The sequence below is a fragment of the Physeter macrocephalus genome, chromosome 15, assembly GCF_002837175.3.
Source record: "Physeter macrocephalus isolate SW-GA chromosome 15, ASM283717v5, whole genome shotgun sequence".
NCBI classification, from domain to species: Eukaryota; Metazoa; Chordata; class Mammalia; order Artiodactyla; family Physeteridae; genus Physeter; species Physeter macrocephalus.
The window spans coordinates 33964956-33979783 of record NC_041228.1 but is presented as its reverse complement, the minus strand read 5'-3'; the positions used below and the strand labels follow the sequence as shown (position 1 = coordinate 33979783).

Genomic DNA, 14828 nt, shown 5'->3' with positions numbered 1-14828 from the left:
CTCAGGATGCCTGTCCTACAGCTGGTGCCAAGTGAGCACACTGCCCCTTACCATGGCACTCAACAGCGAGCCAGACCAGGTCAACTAATAAGCTGGGCACCGTGGAAGATGATCTCTCATGACAAGGTAATCTCACAGCAAATTAAAATACTAATCTCCAAAATTATATGCCGTACACTAAGTAGCATTTACAGCTCCTAGTTCTACTGGCAAGTGACTAGCAAGTATTTCTCTTCAGAGGTGGATTAGCTTTCATGCAGCTTAAGTACTAGTATGTTTATTGCATTTAAGGTATCACTGAATGGTCTGAGTTAATCTAACTTCTAGAAGTAATTTACTCTTTAATAGGTCAGGCTTCTTTTCATTTCACAGCAGTCATTACTGTAATTACTCATGTGGTGTTCCCTTTAACTCAGTGCTACTTAAGGTTTTGCTGAGAGCCAGAACTATATTTTAACCCCACATCATCAAAACATACAAAAATGTTTTAAAAAGGTAGATATCTGGCCTTGCTTTGTGTGTGTGTTTTAATTAGATTTTATTTTATTATTATTTTTCTTGGCTGTGCCACATGGCTTGCAGGATATTAGTTCCTGGACCAGGGATCGAACCTGGGCCCCTGAAAATGAGAGTGCCAAGTCCTAACCACTGGACCACCAGGGAATTCCCTGGCCTTGCTTTGCATACTCTCTAAATTGATTGCTCATGTTAAAGATATACTCCTACAGTTCTAAATTTGAATGAGGCCCTTAGAGAAATTCAGACCATAAGTCTTTGGATAGCACCACAGTGATCAATGTCAACGTCAGAGTTAGAATGGTTTTCAACAAATACAATCAACCAATTATATATATACCAAAGGAAATTCTTTATTGTAAACAAGATATAAAGTACAACAAAAGAAATATTGTGCAAATTGTAAATCACAAGGATTTTTTTTATTAAAAGAAAATTCTTTTTTGTTTTCCAAGGGTCCAAAGTTTTGATGGCAGAAATCTACACCCAATATAGAGAAAAATGTTAAATGGAAAGACATAATGACATTTTTCACTATATATTTTAAACAACTGACTTTTATCACTGTATATATCATCCACTATACAAAACAGAATATAACAGAAATACTGTTAACAAAAGTGAATGTCCTAATTATTTTTCTACCTATCTACTTCCACATTCCCCCCCAAAAAACTCCTATAAATTAACAGGACATTTGTCCACTTGTGAATAATGTTCACTCACTTTCTAATTCAATAAAGCACATGTTATATCCTCATAACATAAGGGTACTTTACTGATAACCTACGCCATCTTTTTGAAGGAGTTATCTAAAATCCTTAATATCCCTTCTTTACAATATGTGTTTTCATCTTCAAATTTTTTTCAAAACAAAGTGCAGTGTATTTTAGAGTCTAGGGAAAACACATTGGTATACAATTTTCAAATCTACACAGGGAACTGCAGCCAACTAAGGTTCAAAGCATAATAAAATGCCTAGTTATAGTCATTTGTTAAACTTTTAAAACAAAAATGCAAAAAAAACCCCTGAAGCTACACTTCAAAGCAATTAAATTAATGAGGATTCCAATTCTTTGGGACCTCTTCAGCAATATACAGTTGCTCAATTCCAAACGTCAGCAACTAGTGTAAAAATGCTAGTTCTAGATATATTTAACAACTATGTCCACGAAGTTGAATGGAAAGACTAAGAATAGTAAACAAGATAACTCTAGGAAAGGATAATAATATTCCCGATAATACAAATCAATTTTACATATCCATCTCTGTACCGTAATGTTTACTTCCAGTCTCTACACTCTTGAAACCAGTGCTTTTGAAGAATCACATTGAAAAGTTGGTCTCAAGTATAAATGGTGAAAGTAACAAATTGTGCACACAAATTCAAAATCTGTGCTACCTGTGGTTGGGCTGACCTCACCTGAAACCTTCAAAAAATATTGAAAGGAATAAAAACTTTCTCATCTCTCTTACGTGGTAAGAAATGAGTCCTGCCACTCTTTGAGCTGCCTGTGGCCGTAGCACTTCTTACCATCTAACCCAGGCTGGGCCTTCTCCCCAGGCCGTGGGGCTTCTGCTTGCAGCCCACACTGGACGGCCACAGACTTGCAGTGGAAGCATTTTTATATCACCACTGGCTTCTGGCTGTGACCAAAGTTAGTCTGATTCTTCGCCATCCGTCAGTCACTGTGTGGGAGCAGGGGTTGGAGGTAGGGTAATGTCATTTAACTTGCTCACTTCCATCTGCCAGTTTGGTAGCTTCTTGGCTGACAGATGGCGCCGGGCATGTTTGGTCAAATGGTCGCTCCTCATGAACCGCCGGTCACACATGGGACAGGCGAATTTCTTCTCACCTGTGTGGGTTCGTCGGTGTCTGGACAGTTCATCTGAACGGGCAAACCTCCTTTCACAACCTTTCCAGCTACAGCTAAAAGGTTTTTCTCCTGAAACAAAAAAAGTCATATTATTATTATTATGCATTTATTAAGTCACTGTAAGTTACATATTAAATCATATTTAAGACACTTTATTAGACATTTAAAGAATCATTGTTTGAGAAATTAAAACAAAAACACCTTGATGAAATCTTTTAAGACCTCGCACTGGTAAATACCATCCACTGAATTGGCTAATAAGGCAAGTTCTTCCTTAACATGCCTGGTTTACAGTTGTGATCCTTGCCAAAAAACCTTCATCCAGATTTCTAAGACTTAAATATAAATAAGAAATGTTGGTACCTGTATGCGTTCTCATGTGGGCCTTCAGATGAGAACTTTTAAAGTACGTCTTGCCACATCCTGGATGGCTACAGATGTGACTTCTTATTCTTGATGAGTCAATCTGAGGAGTGACTTTTGCTGCTGAAGGAGAAAACCCTGGAGCAGGGGCAATGGGAGAGAGTCTGGTGCCATTTGGGCTCACCACTGGAGGCTTTGGGTTCTGAACAACGGGCTGGGGTACAACAAACATGACGGCGCCTTTGGGCACCTGAGTGCCCATGAATACAACAGGTGGGCAGACGGCTGGCGGCTGACTGGGTGGAGTGCTGGGGACGACTGTTGTCACAACTGGGTTGTTTGCAGGGAGGGGAACCATTTGGCAGATGACGGGCATAGGTGGCACTCCCCCTGTTGACACTGCAGGTGGAGAGACTAAGACCGACTTTTGTTGTGGGGACATGGGGACCGGCTGAGATCTACAGATTACTGTCTCTGAGGAAGGCACAGAAAAGTCATAAAGTGCAGCACTTGCTTTCTCTTCAACATCTGCCACTGTGTCTCTCTCACGTTTGGATCTGTTTGGTGACACAGCTGCACAAGGTATGTTTTTTCTTGCAGCCTCAGCATTTAGGTGGGTTCTTCTTCGAAAAGAATTGTCCTGATAGTTAAGGATGCTGGCTGCTTTCACTGGGCAAGATCGGTGGTTACACAGCTGGGCATCAGCTGTATGACGAATCACACTTGTTGCCTGAGCCTTGGGGAGTTTGGGGGCAGGTACTGGGCTCTTCTCCTCTTTGAAAGGTGCAGCAGCAATGTGAGGCTTGGCAGTATCTGACAATGATTTGAAGTGTCCAGTAGATGGCGCTGGTGCCATCAGATTTGACACTTGAGAGGGTTCAAAGTCAGAGGGACTGTAAGGTGGAGTCAAACACTAGAGAAGAGAAATACAGGCAACAGCGTAAAGAACAGTAGAGTTCATTATATAAATTATAAGAAATTCTCATTTACACTCATCTTTAAAGCAACAATACTTACAAATGCTGGGACTGTATGAAAATCAGGTGTACCAGGAAGCAGATTCTCTTCCTCTGACATATCAGACACTGGAGTAACGGGTCTGCTTTCAATGTATTTCTTAAAATCAGACTTCCAACTGCAGCTCATTGACATAAGTGCTTCTACGGCTTCAAAGTCACTTTTCTCTGCAGTTTTGTTCCAGGAATACACACTCTCTTTTGATCTTTCAGAAATCATTTCCATTCTTTCCTCCTATAAATACAAAAGATTAAATGCTATAAGCATATTGTCATCCACATGACACGCAGAGCAATGTGCAATTTTTTTCCTTTTACAATCTGCACAATTTTTCAAAATAAAACTTGAAATAATTTTTCTCAGCCCTACTCTGATGGTAATAGTGATACAAGTCTTCCTCATTCTTCCTCTCACACTTAGGCCTGCACACTGATACCCCTGCAGGGTAAAGAGGAACTTATTACCATTATGAGGAGCAAGGCCAAAGGTATCAATGCACTTGTAATCCAAAAAAGAACTGCCTGGCTTAGAAGAAAACACATTTTATATTCTTTCCAGAGTAGCCAACTGCAACAGAAGTCAGACAAAACAACTGAGGGAAGGCTCTGCAAAAAAGTCATCTTTTTTCAATACTACAGGTATGGGGACCTGGTGGTCCAGTGGCTAAGGCGATGGGCTCCCAATGCAGGGGGCCCGGTTTGATCTCTGGTCAGGGAACTAGATCCCACATGCATGCCTCAACTAAAGATCCTGCGTGTGGCAACTAAGACCCGGGACAGCCAAATAAATAAACAAATATTTTTTAAAAATCATTAAAAGAAATACTACAGGTATGGTATGAGATCTTTTCAGGTATGAGTTCCTACTAGAAAAAAAAAAAAGGGCCCAAACTTTCTTTTAAAAAGGCAAAGTATAGTGGACAGAGCTGTGGTCTATTGATTTGGGTGTGACCTTTGGAAAGAATAATTTCAACTTCTTCATGTTTGTGTTCTCAATCACTGGATCTTATACTTAACACAATGGTTTGCTATGCGTAACTATGACCAGCTAATGCAATAGCACAAAAAAGAGATAATCAGAAAATTTAATATTCGACTCAAATTTGCAAAACTCTGTAAGGAATCTTCAATAGTCAAAATACAATCTTATTTTAATTTTTTTAAAGAACTGCTCCTTGATAAAAATAACAGCACATGCTTTGTATTTATTTGAACAACTCCTTCCATCAGGTACTTAATGCTTCATATTAAAGTTCCTTAAACTGCACTAAAAGTTACTACCCTCCATCTCTCCAATTTTCCACTAACGTGATCCCATTCTTTGGTCAAAGTAGAGATTGTGTAAAAATACCGAAGAATAGCCTTTACGTGGCAAGGTATTAATCTCAACACTTGTTGAAAAAAACGCATAAACCCTTCGTGCTGAAGCCTTAAGAAGCCATCGCTCTTGAAACATCGCTAACAATGCAATTACATAATCGCAGGCCCTTTATGTAAGCTGCAACGGACAGCGCCTGTTGTGTAAAAGCCTCAAGACGCCAATGCAAAGGAAAAAAGAGAAAAGGCAGGCAGCAGGGAAGGAGAGTGTGAGCTGGGAAGGGCAGGGAGAAGTCGGGAGGGGAGGAAAGGGAGTGGGCCGCGAAGAGAGGCAGGAAAGGGAAGCGCGGGCGGAGGCGCGGGAGGGGAAGGCAGACGAGGGGCGGGGGCGGACGGCGGGGGAGATCCTCGCTGGCTGGGACAGACGGATGGGGCCGCCCTAGCCTCAATGAGGCTCGCGGGTGAGTCACTGGGAACATTCCTCGCCGCTCGCACGTCCCCGCGTCCCTGCCCCCGCCATTGGCCAGCAGGCCGGGCGGCCCGGGCTGGGATTGGCTGGGCCGCGAAGGGCGGGGGCGCGGAAGAGGAGAAGGAGGGGGCGAGGCATGTGAACAAAGCGTGATCAGCGGCTGCTCCGGGCGGCGCAGGAAACCTGAACTGGGAATTGCCGCGCCGTCACCTTTCACCTACTTCCTGAGCCCGCGGGCCCCCGCCCTCGCGACGGCCCGGGGGAGGGGCCGCGGGCGCCGCCGCCAACCGCCCGGCAGTGCGCGCTCGAGCCCGCGGGGAGGGGCGGAGCCGCGGGTGCCGGGCTCCAGGAGCGCCCGCCCCTTCCAGCTCCCCGCGAGCCGCCGTTCCCTTAGGAACCGACAGCGGGGCCGGGCCTCGCTCCCGCCCCTGGCGGAGGCCGGGGCTGGGTCACTCAGGGACGAGAAGCTCCCCGGGCGCATCCGCTCCTGGCCCACCCCCGGCCTCCGCCTCAGCTGCCGGAGGAGGAGCCGGGTCCCCGCGGAAACCCGGCCCCCACCTTCCTCCGGCTGCAGCCCCCCGGGACCCGGCCGAACCCTTGGCGTTTCCCGCCCACGCCTCCCGCGGGATCTCAGACCACCCTGACTGTCCCCGAAGACGCGAGTCCCCTCCCCGCGGTTTCCGGCAGCACCGGCCCCCGCCAGCCGCGCGTCTCCACGAGTTCCCAGACGTGCAACCCCAGCAGGCCCCGCTCCAGACGCTCGGCTCCACGGCCTGCGGCTCCCGCCCCGACACGCTGCCCCCGCGTCTCGCAGCCCGGTTCCCCCCGCCCACCGTCCCCGCCCCGCTGCTGGGGCCCGCTTCCCACCCTCCCATCTCCTGTCGCCGAGGCGGCCCCCTCCCCCCTCGAAGGCGTCCTCAGAAGGCGGCCACCTGCCCTTTCCCGAGATGGGAAGTCCCCTCCAGGCGTATTGGGGGGGACAACTCCCCGGCCCCCCGTCGGCGGTCCCGGGCCCACGTGCCATCCCCCGCACCCACGCCGGGCGCCCCTCCCCCAGCCCCCGCTATCTGCTGAGCAGCCCCGTCCTGCAAGCCTCCTTTCAGAGCCCCGAGATGGGGAGCCCGCTCTCCTCTCCAGCGGACACCCCGCCCCTCAAACGCTCCTGGGCAGCCCCCTCCCACCCTGGGTCTCATTCCTTATCCAGACGGAGGCATCTCTCCCCGGCGCCAGGTGCAGGGTGGCCCCTTGTCCCCCTCCTCCTTCCACACCTCCTATTCTCACTGACAGGGCAGCCCCCTCCTCACTCTTCCCGCCCCTCCAGTCATCCTCCCCTCACCTGCTTCAGGTGTCCCAGCGGAGCTGCCCCTTCCCCTCATTACACCTTGAGCAAGACCCTCTCTCCCTTCGTCTCTAGATACCAGCCTGCTTCTCCTGAGCCCCTCCGCGATGCACACGCCCTCGCTAATGCCCAGTCTGCAGGCAGGAAGCCCCTTCCTCTCCCACGACTCCGCTGCAGCCTCAGTCCTCAGGCGAGGCTGATGTCAGGGGCTCGGTGTTCGCGCCCCCGGGGGCCCCTCAGACTCAGCGAGGCAGAGTAGGGCAGGGGCATCCCCAGGTCACTTACTGCAGCCTGCTGGAGAGAAGCGCCGAAGTTGAGCATGGTTGGCTGCCTGGCCGCCGCCGGCGAGCTGACTGGTTGTTAGGCTTTTTGGCTGCCTGGCCACAGACGGGCGCCCGGAGACACTCGACGCCGCTCCCGCCACCGCCGCGCTCCGCGCCGTCTGCCCCCTCCCCATTCAGGTAGCCGCTCCGCCTGCCCCGCGCCGCGGGCGGGGGTGGGGGCGGAGCCTTCCGCCGGCCAATCAACGACAAAGGTGTGTGAGGCGCCGGCCAATGGGCTCTCGGGGCCACGCGTGATCAGCGACTGCCCGGCAGCGTGAAGCTTGTGTCAGTGGAGCGTGTACACAATCTCCGGCAGCGTGTTCCCTCGGCCCAGCCCGAGGGAACTCCCGCCGCCACCTGACTCAGTGACACCGCCCCTACCCCTCACCCACCCCCCGCCTGCTGTCCCCTTCCCTGGTCTAGGGGGGGCGGCGCGGAGGACCTAGACCGGAGGCGCGGCAGCGGCGGCGCGCCCAGGCACTGCGGAGGGCCGGCCCCACGTGGGAGGTGGGGTGGGATGCCCGCTCCGCCCCAGTCCCCTCGGCGCGAGGTCCCATCTCGGGCCGCTGCGGGGTAGGCGGGACGCGGGGTAGCCAAGCGGGGGAGGCGGCGGCTGCAAGCCAAGGGTCCGGAGCCAAGAGATTTGCATTTGGAAGCGCCGATCTCTTGCGCGTCTGGCGAGAAAGCGGAGCCCGGTGACCGACTGAGCTGCATTTCTGGAGCATATGCTGGGTTTTGCCTCTCTGAGCCGTGGGTAGCACGAGGGAGGGGCGGAGAGGGAAGGGTATCCTGTCATTGAGCGGACACCTGCTCCTGCGCCCCCCGCCCACGCCCGGGCCGCGGGAGCTGGCTCGCCCTCTTCAGCTGCACCGCCGGCAGCATTGCCCGCCCCCGTCCGCCCCGCCCATCCTTCCTCCCAGGCTGTGGAGAGAATGGTGTGGGGACTGCAGGAAGCCCCGAGAACTAGACCAATGGGGTGATGGGGGGCCGTAGACCAGAGTTTTTATCTTTCCCGGGAGCCGACGCTCGGCTGCAGAATCGAGTTTTGAGCTCGGTGTGAAGTTTAAAGTGCACTCTACAAGCTGTCTCAAAGGCAGACCCTACCCCCGCCCCACGCCCCCACCCCGGGCCAGGGCCTCCGGAAACGCCCTGCCAGGAAACTGCTGGTGGGGATGGGGCGGGGCGGGGTCTCTCGGGGTCACCAGGCGCCAGCCGGAGACCGCCTGCGAGTGGGTAGCAGTGGGAATGCCCACCACGCCCGACACGGAACGCCCCGCCCTCGGGCCCGCGAAAGCACCAGCCCGCCCCCGCCGCAACCCCGACCTCCGACCCCGCTCAGAGGCGGTCTGCAGCCTCCGGATTGCGAGCCTATGGCTCTGCTATGGCTCCCTATTGGCCCCCTTTTGGCCATTTGGTGCCCGTTCGCAGCTGCTGTTGGAGAGGAGGGTGGTGATAACGCGGCTTAAAGCAAACTGGAGATTTTATCTCCTGTGGACAGGCTGAACACGGGGCAGAAACCATTGCTCCTCCCTCGAGTTTTCTCACCGCTCTGTGTAACTGAAAGGCTAATGGAAGTGTCCTTTCTTTCCCAATAATCACAAAATGAGTATAGACAAGGAATTAGCTAGGGAATTCCCTGAAGGTCCAGTGGTTAGGACTGGGCGCTTTCACTGCCATGGCCAGGGTTCAACCCCTCCTTGGGGAACTAAGACCCCAAAAGCTGTGCGGCACAGCTAAAAAAAAAAAAAGACAAGAAAGAGAGAAAGAGAGAGAGAGAGAGAAAGAAAGAAAGGCAATTAACTATTTTAGAAATAGGCCCAGGCTGGCCAACAACAGTAGTAGTAATAATAATACAATCAACCAGGGCCAGAGACGTCCACCGACAGAGGGAAAGAGGACTCAGTGGCCCCCGTCACTGCCTCTCCTGAATCTGCTGGCAGGGCGCCGGCTCAGCAGCTCAGGCAGCTCTTCCTGTCTCCCCTCCATCCCCTGCCCCGGCTTCTGTCTGCATCGGTGTCCCTCCCTGCAGGCTTCCTTCCGCCTGGGCTGTCCCATCCTGTTGATGTGAGCCTGAGGGTACTGGAGCAGCTGGCCCTGGGCACCTGCTGCAGCAAAGCAAGCTCCTGTCTGTGCCCAGCCGGCAAGCCAGCCTTCCTTCCTGTCAGGGAGCTGCCATCCTCAGAGGCCACAGTCGGCCCTCCAGGTCTGAACTGAATGTGGGCCCTGCTGGCATGGTGCCCCAGCACGCCGAGAAGCAGGGAGCATTTATGGCTTGTGGGAGTGATTCAAAACAGGAAAGAAAAGAGAAAAGGGGTAGGAGGAACAGTGTGGTGGTGGCACAATTCCTAGAGATTCAGAGAAAGATGTTACCCAGGCATCTCAGCCTCAAAGTAACCAAAACTAAAGTCCTTGTTTTTACTTCTTCCCGTATGGGCTTCTCGTCTCCCATCCAGCCTTCACCATCTCCCCCAAAGCCCTGGATCCAGTTGGCCCCCAGGTCTGAGCAGTTTTGCCTCAGAAGTGTCTCTCTTCCCTCACTTTCCATTTGTACCCCTCAACTGTCACTCTAGGTCAGTCTGTCATCAATTCTTGCTTGGGTTAAACAATTTACACTCTCCTCACCCAACCCCCCACCCCAGCCCAGCTGGCACCCCAGTGGCAAACTCTCCACACTGAAACCAGAGTGGGTGTTTTGAAAGTCATTATCCAATCCCTACGTAAGAAATGATCCTTTGCTCCTGTTGCCTAGGAGATAAACCTCATCTCCCACCCAGATATACCCTTGCCTATGGCTACATCCTCATTCAATAAACATTGTGTTGCTCGTTTATCCACTCCATTGAACAAACATTTGTTGAGCACCTACTATGTGTTGTAGGTACTAGGACAACAGCAATGAATAAGACAGGCCAGGTCCCTGCTCTCAAAAGGCTTGGACGGCAAGACAAAGACAAGTAGACTATATGTATAAATAAAAGCTCCTTCAAGATGGTAGCCATGTCATAATCATCTTTGTGGTCCAGTGCAGACATTTTAGGCAGTCAAGGCTCTTTAATGGAGGAAATAAAATTGTAGGCTGTCTGTGAAGATTCACTGAGGTTATAGACAGAATGTGGACAACTGCCTAGGCAGAAGTATGGATCCTTCTAAGCCTTTCCCTTAGCTTGCATCATTACAGGACCAGGCATGGAAAACTGTCATCTTAAACATGAGTGAAAGAAAGTCCTAGGCAATAGTAAGCAGTACTTCGATTAAGTGCTGACCCCCTCCTGCTAATGGTGCTGGTTTCTCCAATCAGAACAGTGAAGGAAGGGGAAGGGGGTGGGGCGGGGGGTGACATGTAAAGATCCCTCAGTTCAGTTATATGGATATTAAAACACATTGTACCCACCAGCCATCTTCTCTTTGCTTCTTACAGCCAGTGGATATTATCACCATTCATTCATTGCCCCACCACATGCCAGGCACTAGCTGAACACTGAAGAACAACCATAAAAAAAGACACAGCTCTTGTGTTTCAGGAGCTTCCAGTACAGTGGAAGAAGTAAATAAGTGAGCCAGCCATTACTGTAGTGTGGTAAATGCTAAGCAAAGAGTATGCACGGTGTCCTAGGTAGGCGAGGAAGGAAGGGGTAAGGGAAGGTTCCTCTGGTTGACTTCTATGCTGGAGGGGAGGAGAGGTGGAGGTGAAGAGTAGAGAGAGTGGTGGGGGTTCAGGATTCTCTGAATTGTCTGGATCACAAATTTGAGAGTTAGGATGAGGCACTTAGGGTATTAAGGGAAGCAGCCCCAAACATAAAGGGCCTTTGTGTGCCCTGCTAAGAAATGTAGATGTGGGACTTTTATCTTGGGGACAGTGGGGACCTACTGACAGGTTTTAGCAATGATAGTATAGAAAATTCATTCTGGCCCAGTTTGATAATGGACCAGAGAGGCTGGGGTCTAACACCAGTGAGAAGGTTTCGTAGCAATGTAGGCAGCAAAAATGATGGTAGCTTAAACTATGGAGATGGTGGCAGGCATGGAAAAGCTGGAATAGAGACACCAAGAACCAGGAGGATTTGGTAATTGATTGGATGTGGTCGTGAGGAAGAGGGAGGTGTGGAGTAGGACTGCTGAGTTTTTGGCTTGATTCACTGGATGAAACAGGACAAAAACAGGACAACGTTGCCCAAGGAAGGGACTGTAGGGAGGTAGTAAGTTAGGGTGGAGAGGAAGAAAATGCCAAATTTGATTTAGGACATATAAAGGTGAGGTTACCTGTGGGACATCCAAATAGAGATGTCCAAGAGACAGCTGGAATTTCAGGTCTGGAGCCCAGAAGAGAAGGATCTGGGCTGGAGATTAAAATTTGTTGTCATCAGGGTGTAGGTGGCATTGGAAACCAAGGGGTGAATGAAATCCTCTAGGAAGAGTTAGGAATGAGAGGTAAGAGAACTGAGGGTGGTCTTCTGGTGAACTACAAGCACAGGGCGGAGACTAAGAGGAAACAGCCACATGGTGAAATACTGGCAAAGAGTGACACAGTGAGGACTTCTTTCATACATGCAGCACTTAGAATTTCTTGGCCTAATGTGACATAAAGTGGAGATGAAAGGCAAACGGGATGATTCAGAAATTGAAAGGGTCAAACAAATTAGAAAAAATAATTATCCCTCTGATTGGTGAATATCATTCGTTATTTTCATTATACTAGTTACCATATTTATTAAGCTCTTTAAAATTTTTTTAAAAATATTGATATGTTGAGTAGATTGTTTCTAAAGATGGTCACAAAACCCCTCCCATTCTGCATAATCTTTTCCAATGTGACTTTGCCATTCCTGCATCAAGAGGTGAAGTTTAATTCCCCCAACCCTTGATTCTGGTCTGGCTTTGACCAGTAGGAACCTGAGTGGTGCTATGGGACTTCATGCCTAGGTTTTAAGAAGCATTTGAATTTGCTATTTTTACCCTCTTGGAAATCAGCCACTAAGCAGAGGAGCTTAGGCTAGGCTAACTTACTGAATAAAGAGAGAACATTTGAAGGGAGAATGGCCACGTGGAGACCAAGGCACCCCAACCACCAGCCAGGAACAAGACTCCAGATGCCTGAGCAGGGCCACAGGATGTCCTCCGGCCCCAGTCAAGCAGGCCTAGCTGACACAGCCTGGAGAAGAGATAAGCTCTACTTGAATTTCTGACCCACAGAATCATGAACAATAAATGGAAGAGTAACCCAGGCAGCATTTCCTGCCTCCTCTCCACCCAGTAGCCTCTTACCTCCACTTCTGTTTGCAGGGATGTCCCTAGGATTTGGGGTGGTTTGATATGCCGCAAGGGATAACTGAAATAGTGGCTGTGTGTTTGTTTCAGCTCTGGAGAGACAGCCACCGTTTTCAAAATACTCATTTTATAAGAATACTTTTTTTTTTTTTTTTAAGAATCTAAAATGGCTGGAAGAAGGTTCCAGGAAGGAGAACTAAAAAAACTGATGAATTAGAAAAGGAAGAAAAATTGGAGCAAGAAATAAATTTTTTTTTAACTTGGAGAAGGGGGAAGTATGTAGATCTGGAAGAACTCTACCCCCAGCAGCCCCACTCCCGCTCCCACCCCCCAGCACTCTACTGAGGCTCTGAAATGGAAATAAACGTGTAATAGGAAGGAAGGGAGTTCACCTTGATCCAGCGCCTGCTATGCACCAGTTGCTGCCTGGTTCACTAGGAATATAGGGGACCTAATTTGACCCATTATATAAAGTCCATGGTTTATTATAACACTTTAGGATTTTTTTGGTAAAGAATTCAATTTTTCCACTCTCCATTCCGCTCTTTTTTATCTCCCCAGGAAGTGCGAAGCTAGTTAAGTGGTTAAGTGGTACTGCAAGGTTCCAACTAGCAGTAAAATATAGTTGTTTAACATTCTGATTCTTACAAAATGAAAACAGCCTTATTGCCTTGGGTTTTTTTTTTTTAAACAAAATAGTATATGCTGATCATAAGAAAATACAAAAAGGAATAAAAAGATGAAAATCTCCTGTAATCCTGCTACCCAGAATTAACCACTATTAATATTTTGATATACATCTTTCAGACTCTTTTTCTCTGCCCTGCCTTCTCACTACCCCCCCGCTCTATAATAAGATATGCTACTTTGTAACATGCTTTTTTGTTTATTAACTTAATCTATCACTCCACACATCAATAATTATAGAGTTCTTACAGCCTATTTAAAAGTATGAGTTTCCATTTTCTCTGGAGAGTCTTAGTTACTACCTTTTTCCTATTGAGACTTCAGAATCCTGGAAATCTTGTCTAGTATCATGGGTATGAAAGGAGGGATGTTCCTCCACAGAGTCATCACAGCGTCTAAGCTGAGGCACTGGCGCAGTCGTTTTGCACTAGAAACTCTCGTCTGAAGTGCCCGGTGCAGTACCTCCACATGTGGTACCCTACGAGCAAGTGAAACTAGACTAAGCACAAAGGACAAATTAAAAACAATCCAAGAGTCATATGCAGTGGCCTAAGCTGAGGTGCCGGCACAGCCATTTCACACTAGGAACTCTTGTCTGAAGTGCCTGGTGCAGGTACCTGTGGAGGTACCAGCTCCACATGTGGTACCCTACGAGCAAGTGAAACTAGACTAAGCACAAAGGACGAAAAAAGTCTGGTTTCTGGTTTGGATGCGCTCAGATGACTGGCGTCTCCTGGCTCGCTGACAACCCACAGGAGCCGTGTGGCTGACAGGATCTTGGTGCTCCGGCCGGGTGTCAGGCCTGTGCCTCTGAGGTGGGAGAGCTGAGTTCAGGACATTGGTCCACCAGAGACCTCCCGGCTCCACGTGATATCAAATGGCAAAAGCTCTCCCAGAGATCTCCATCTCAACGCTAAGACCCAGCTCCACTTAACGACAAGCAAGCTACAGTGCTGGACACCCTATACCAAACAACTAGCAAGACAGGAACACAACCCCACCCATTAGCAGCGAGGCTGCCTAAAATAATAATAAGGTCACAGACACCCCAAAACACACCACCGGACATGGTACTGCCCACCAGAAAGACAAGATCCAGCCTCATCCTCCAGAACACAGGCACCAGTTCCCTCCACCAGGAAGCCTACACAACCCACTGAACCAACCTTAGCCACTGGGGGCAGACACCAAAAACAACAGGAACTATGAACCTGCAGCCTGCAAAAAGGAGACCCCAAACACAGTAAGTTAAGGAAAATGAGAAGACATAGAAACACACAGCAGATGAAGGAGCAAGGTAAAAACCCACCAGACCAAACAAATGAAGAGGAAATAGGCAGTCTACCTGAAAAAGAATTCACAGTAATGATAGTAAAGATGATCCAAAATCTTGGAAATAGAATGGAGAAAATACAAGAAGCGTTTAACAAGGACCTAGAAGAAATAAAGAGCAAATGAACAGTGATGAACAACACAATAAATGAAATTAAAAATTTTCTAGAGGTAATCAATAGCAGAATAACTGAGGCAGAAGAATGGATACGTGACCTGGTAGATAAAATAGTGGAAATAACTACTGCAGAGCAGAATAAAGAAAAAAGAATGAAAAGAATTGAGGACAGTATCAGAGACCTCTGGGACAACATTAAACACACC

At 49.1% G+C, this 14828-nt stretch overlaps 1 protein-coding gene across 3 annotated transcripts; it reads right to left on the bottom strand.

Moving 5' to 3' along the window:
• Nucleotides 1–851: 851 nt before the first annotated feature.
• KLF10 (KLF transcription factor 10) lies at nt 852–7351 on the bottom strand. 3 transcript variants are annotated; one of them, XM_024129953.3, is made up of 4 exons: nt 7183–7351; nt 3774–4007; nt 2757–3669; nt 852–2462 (listed from the first exon to the last, which is right to left on the bottom strand). In XM_024129953.3, the coding sequence occupies exons 1-4, from the start codon at nt 7216–7218 to the stop codon at nt 2203–2205; spliced, it is 1443 nt and encodes a 480-aa protein (XP_023985721.1). In that variant the 5' UTR covers nt 7219–7351; the 3' UTR covers nt 852–2202. The 3 variants fall into 3 exon arrangements, with proteins under 3 accessions (XP_023985721.1, XP_054947168.1, XP_054947167.1); XM_055091193.1 differs by lacking the exon at nt 7183–7351 and adding an exon at nt 6981–6998; XM_055091192.1 differs by lacking the exon at nt 7183–7351 and adding an exon at nt 5124–5142.
• Between the last annotated feature and the right edge of the window lie 7477 nt (nt 7352–14828).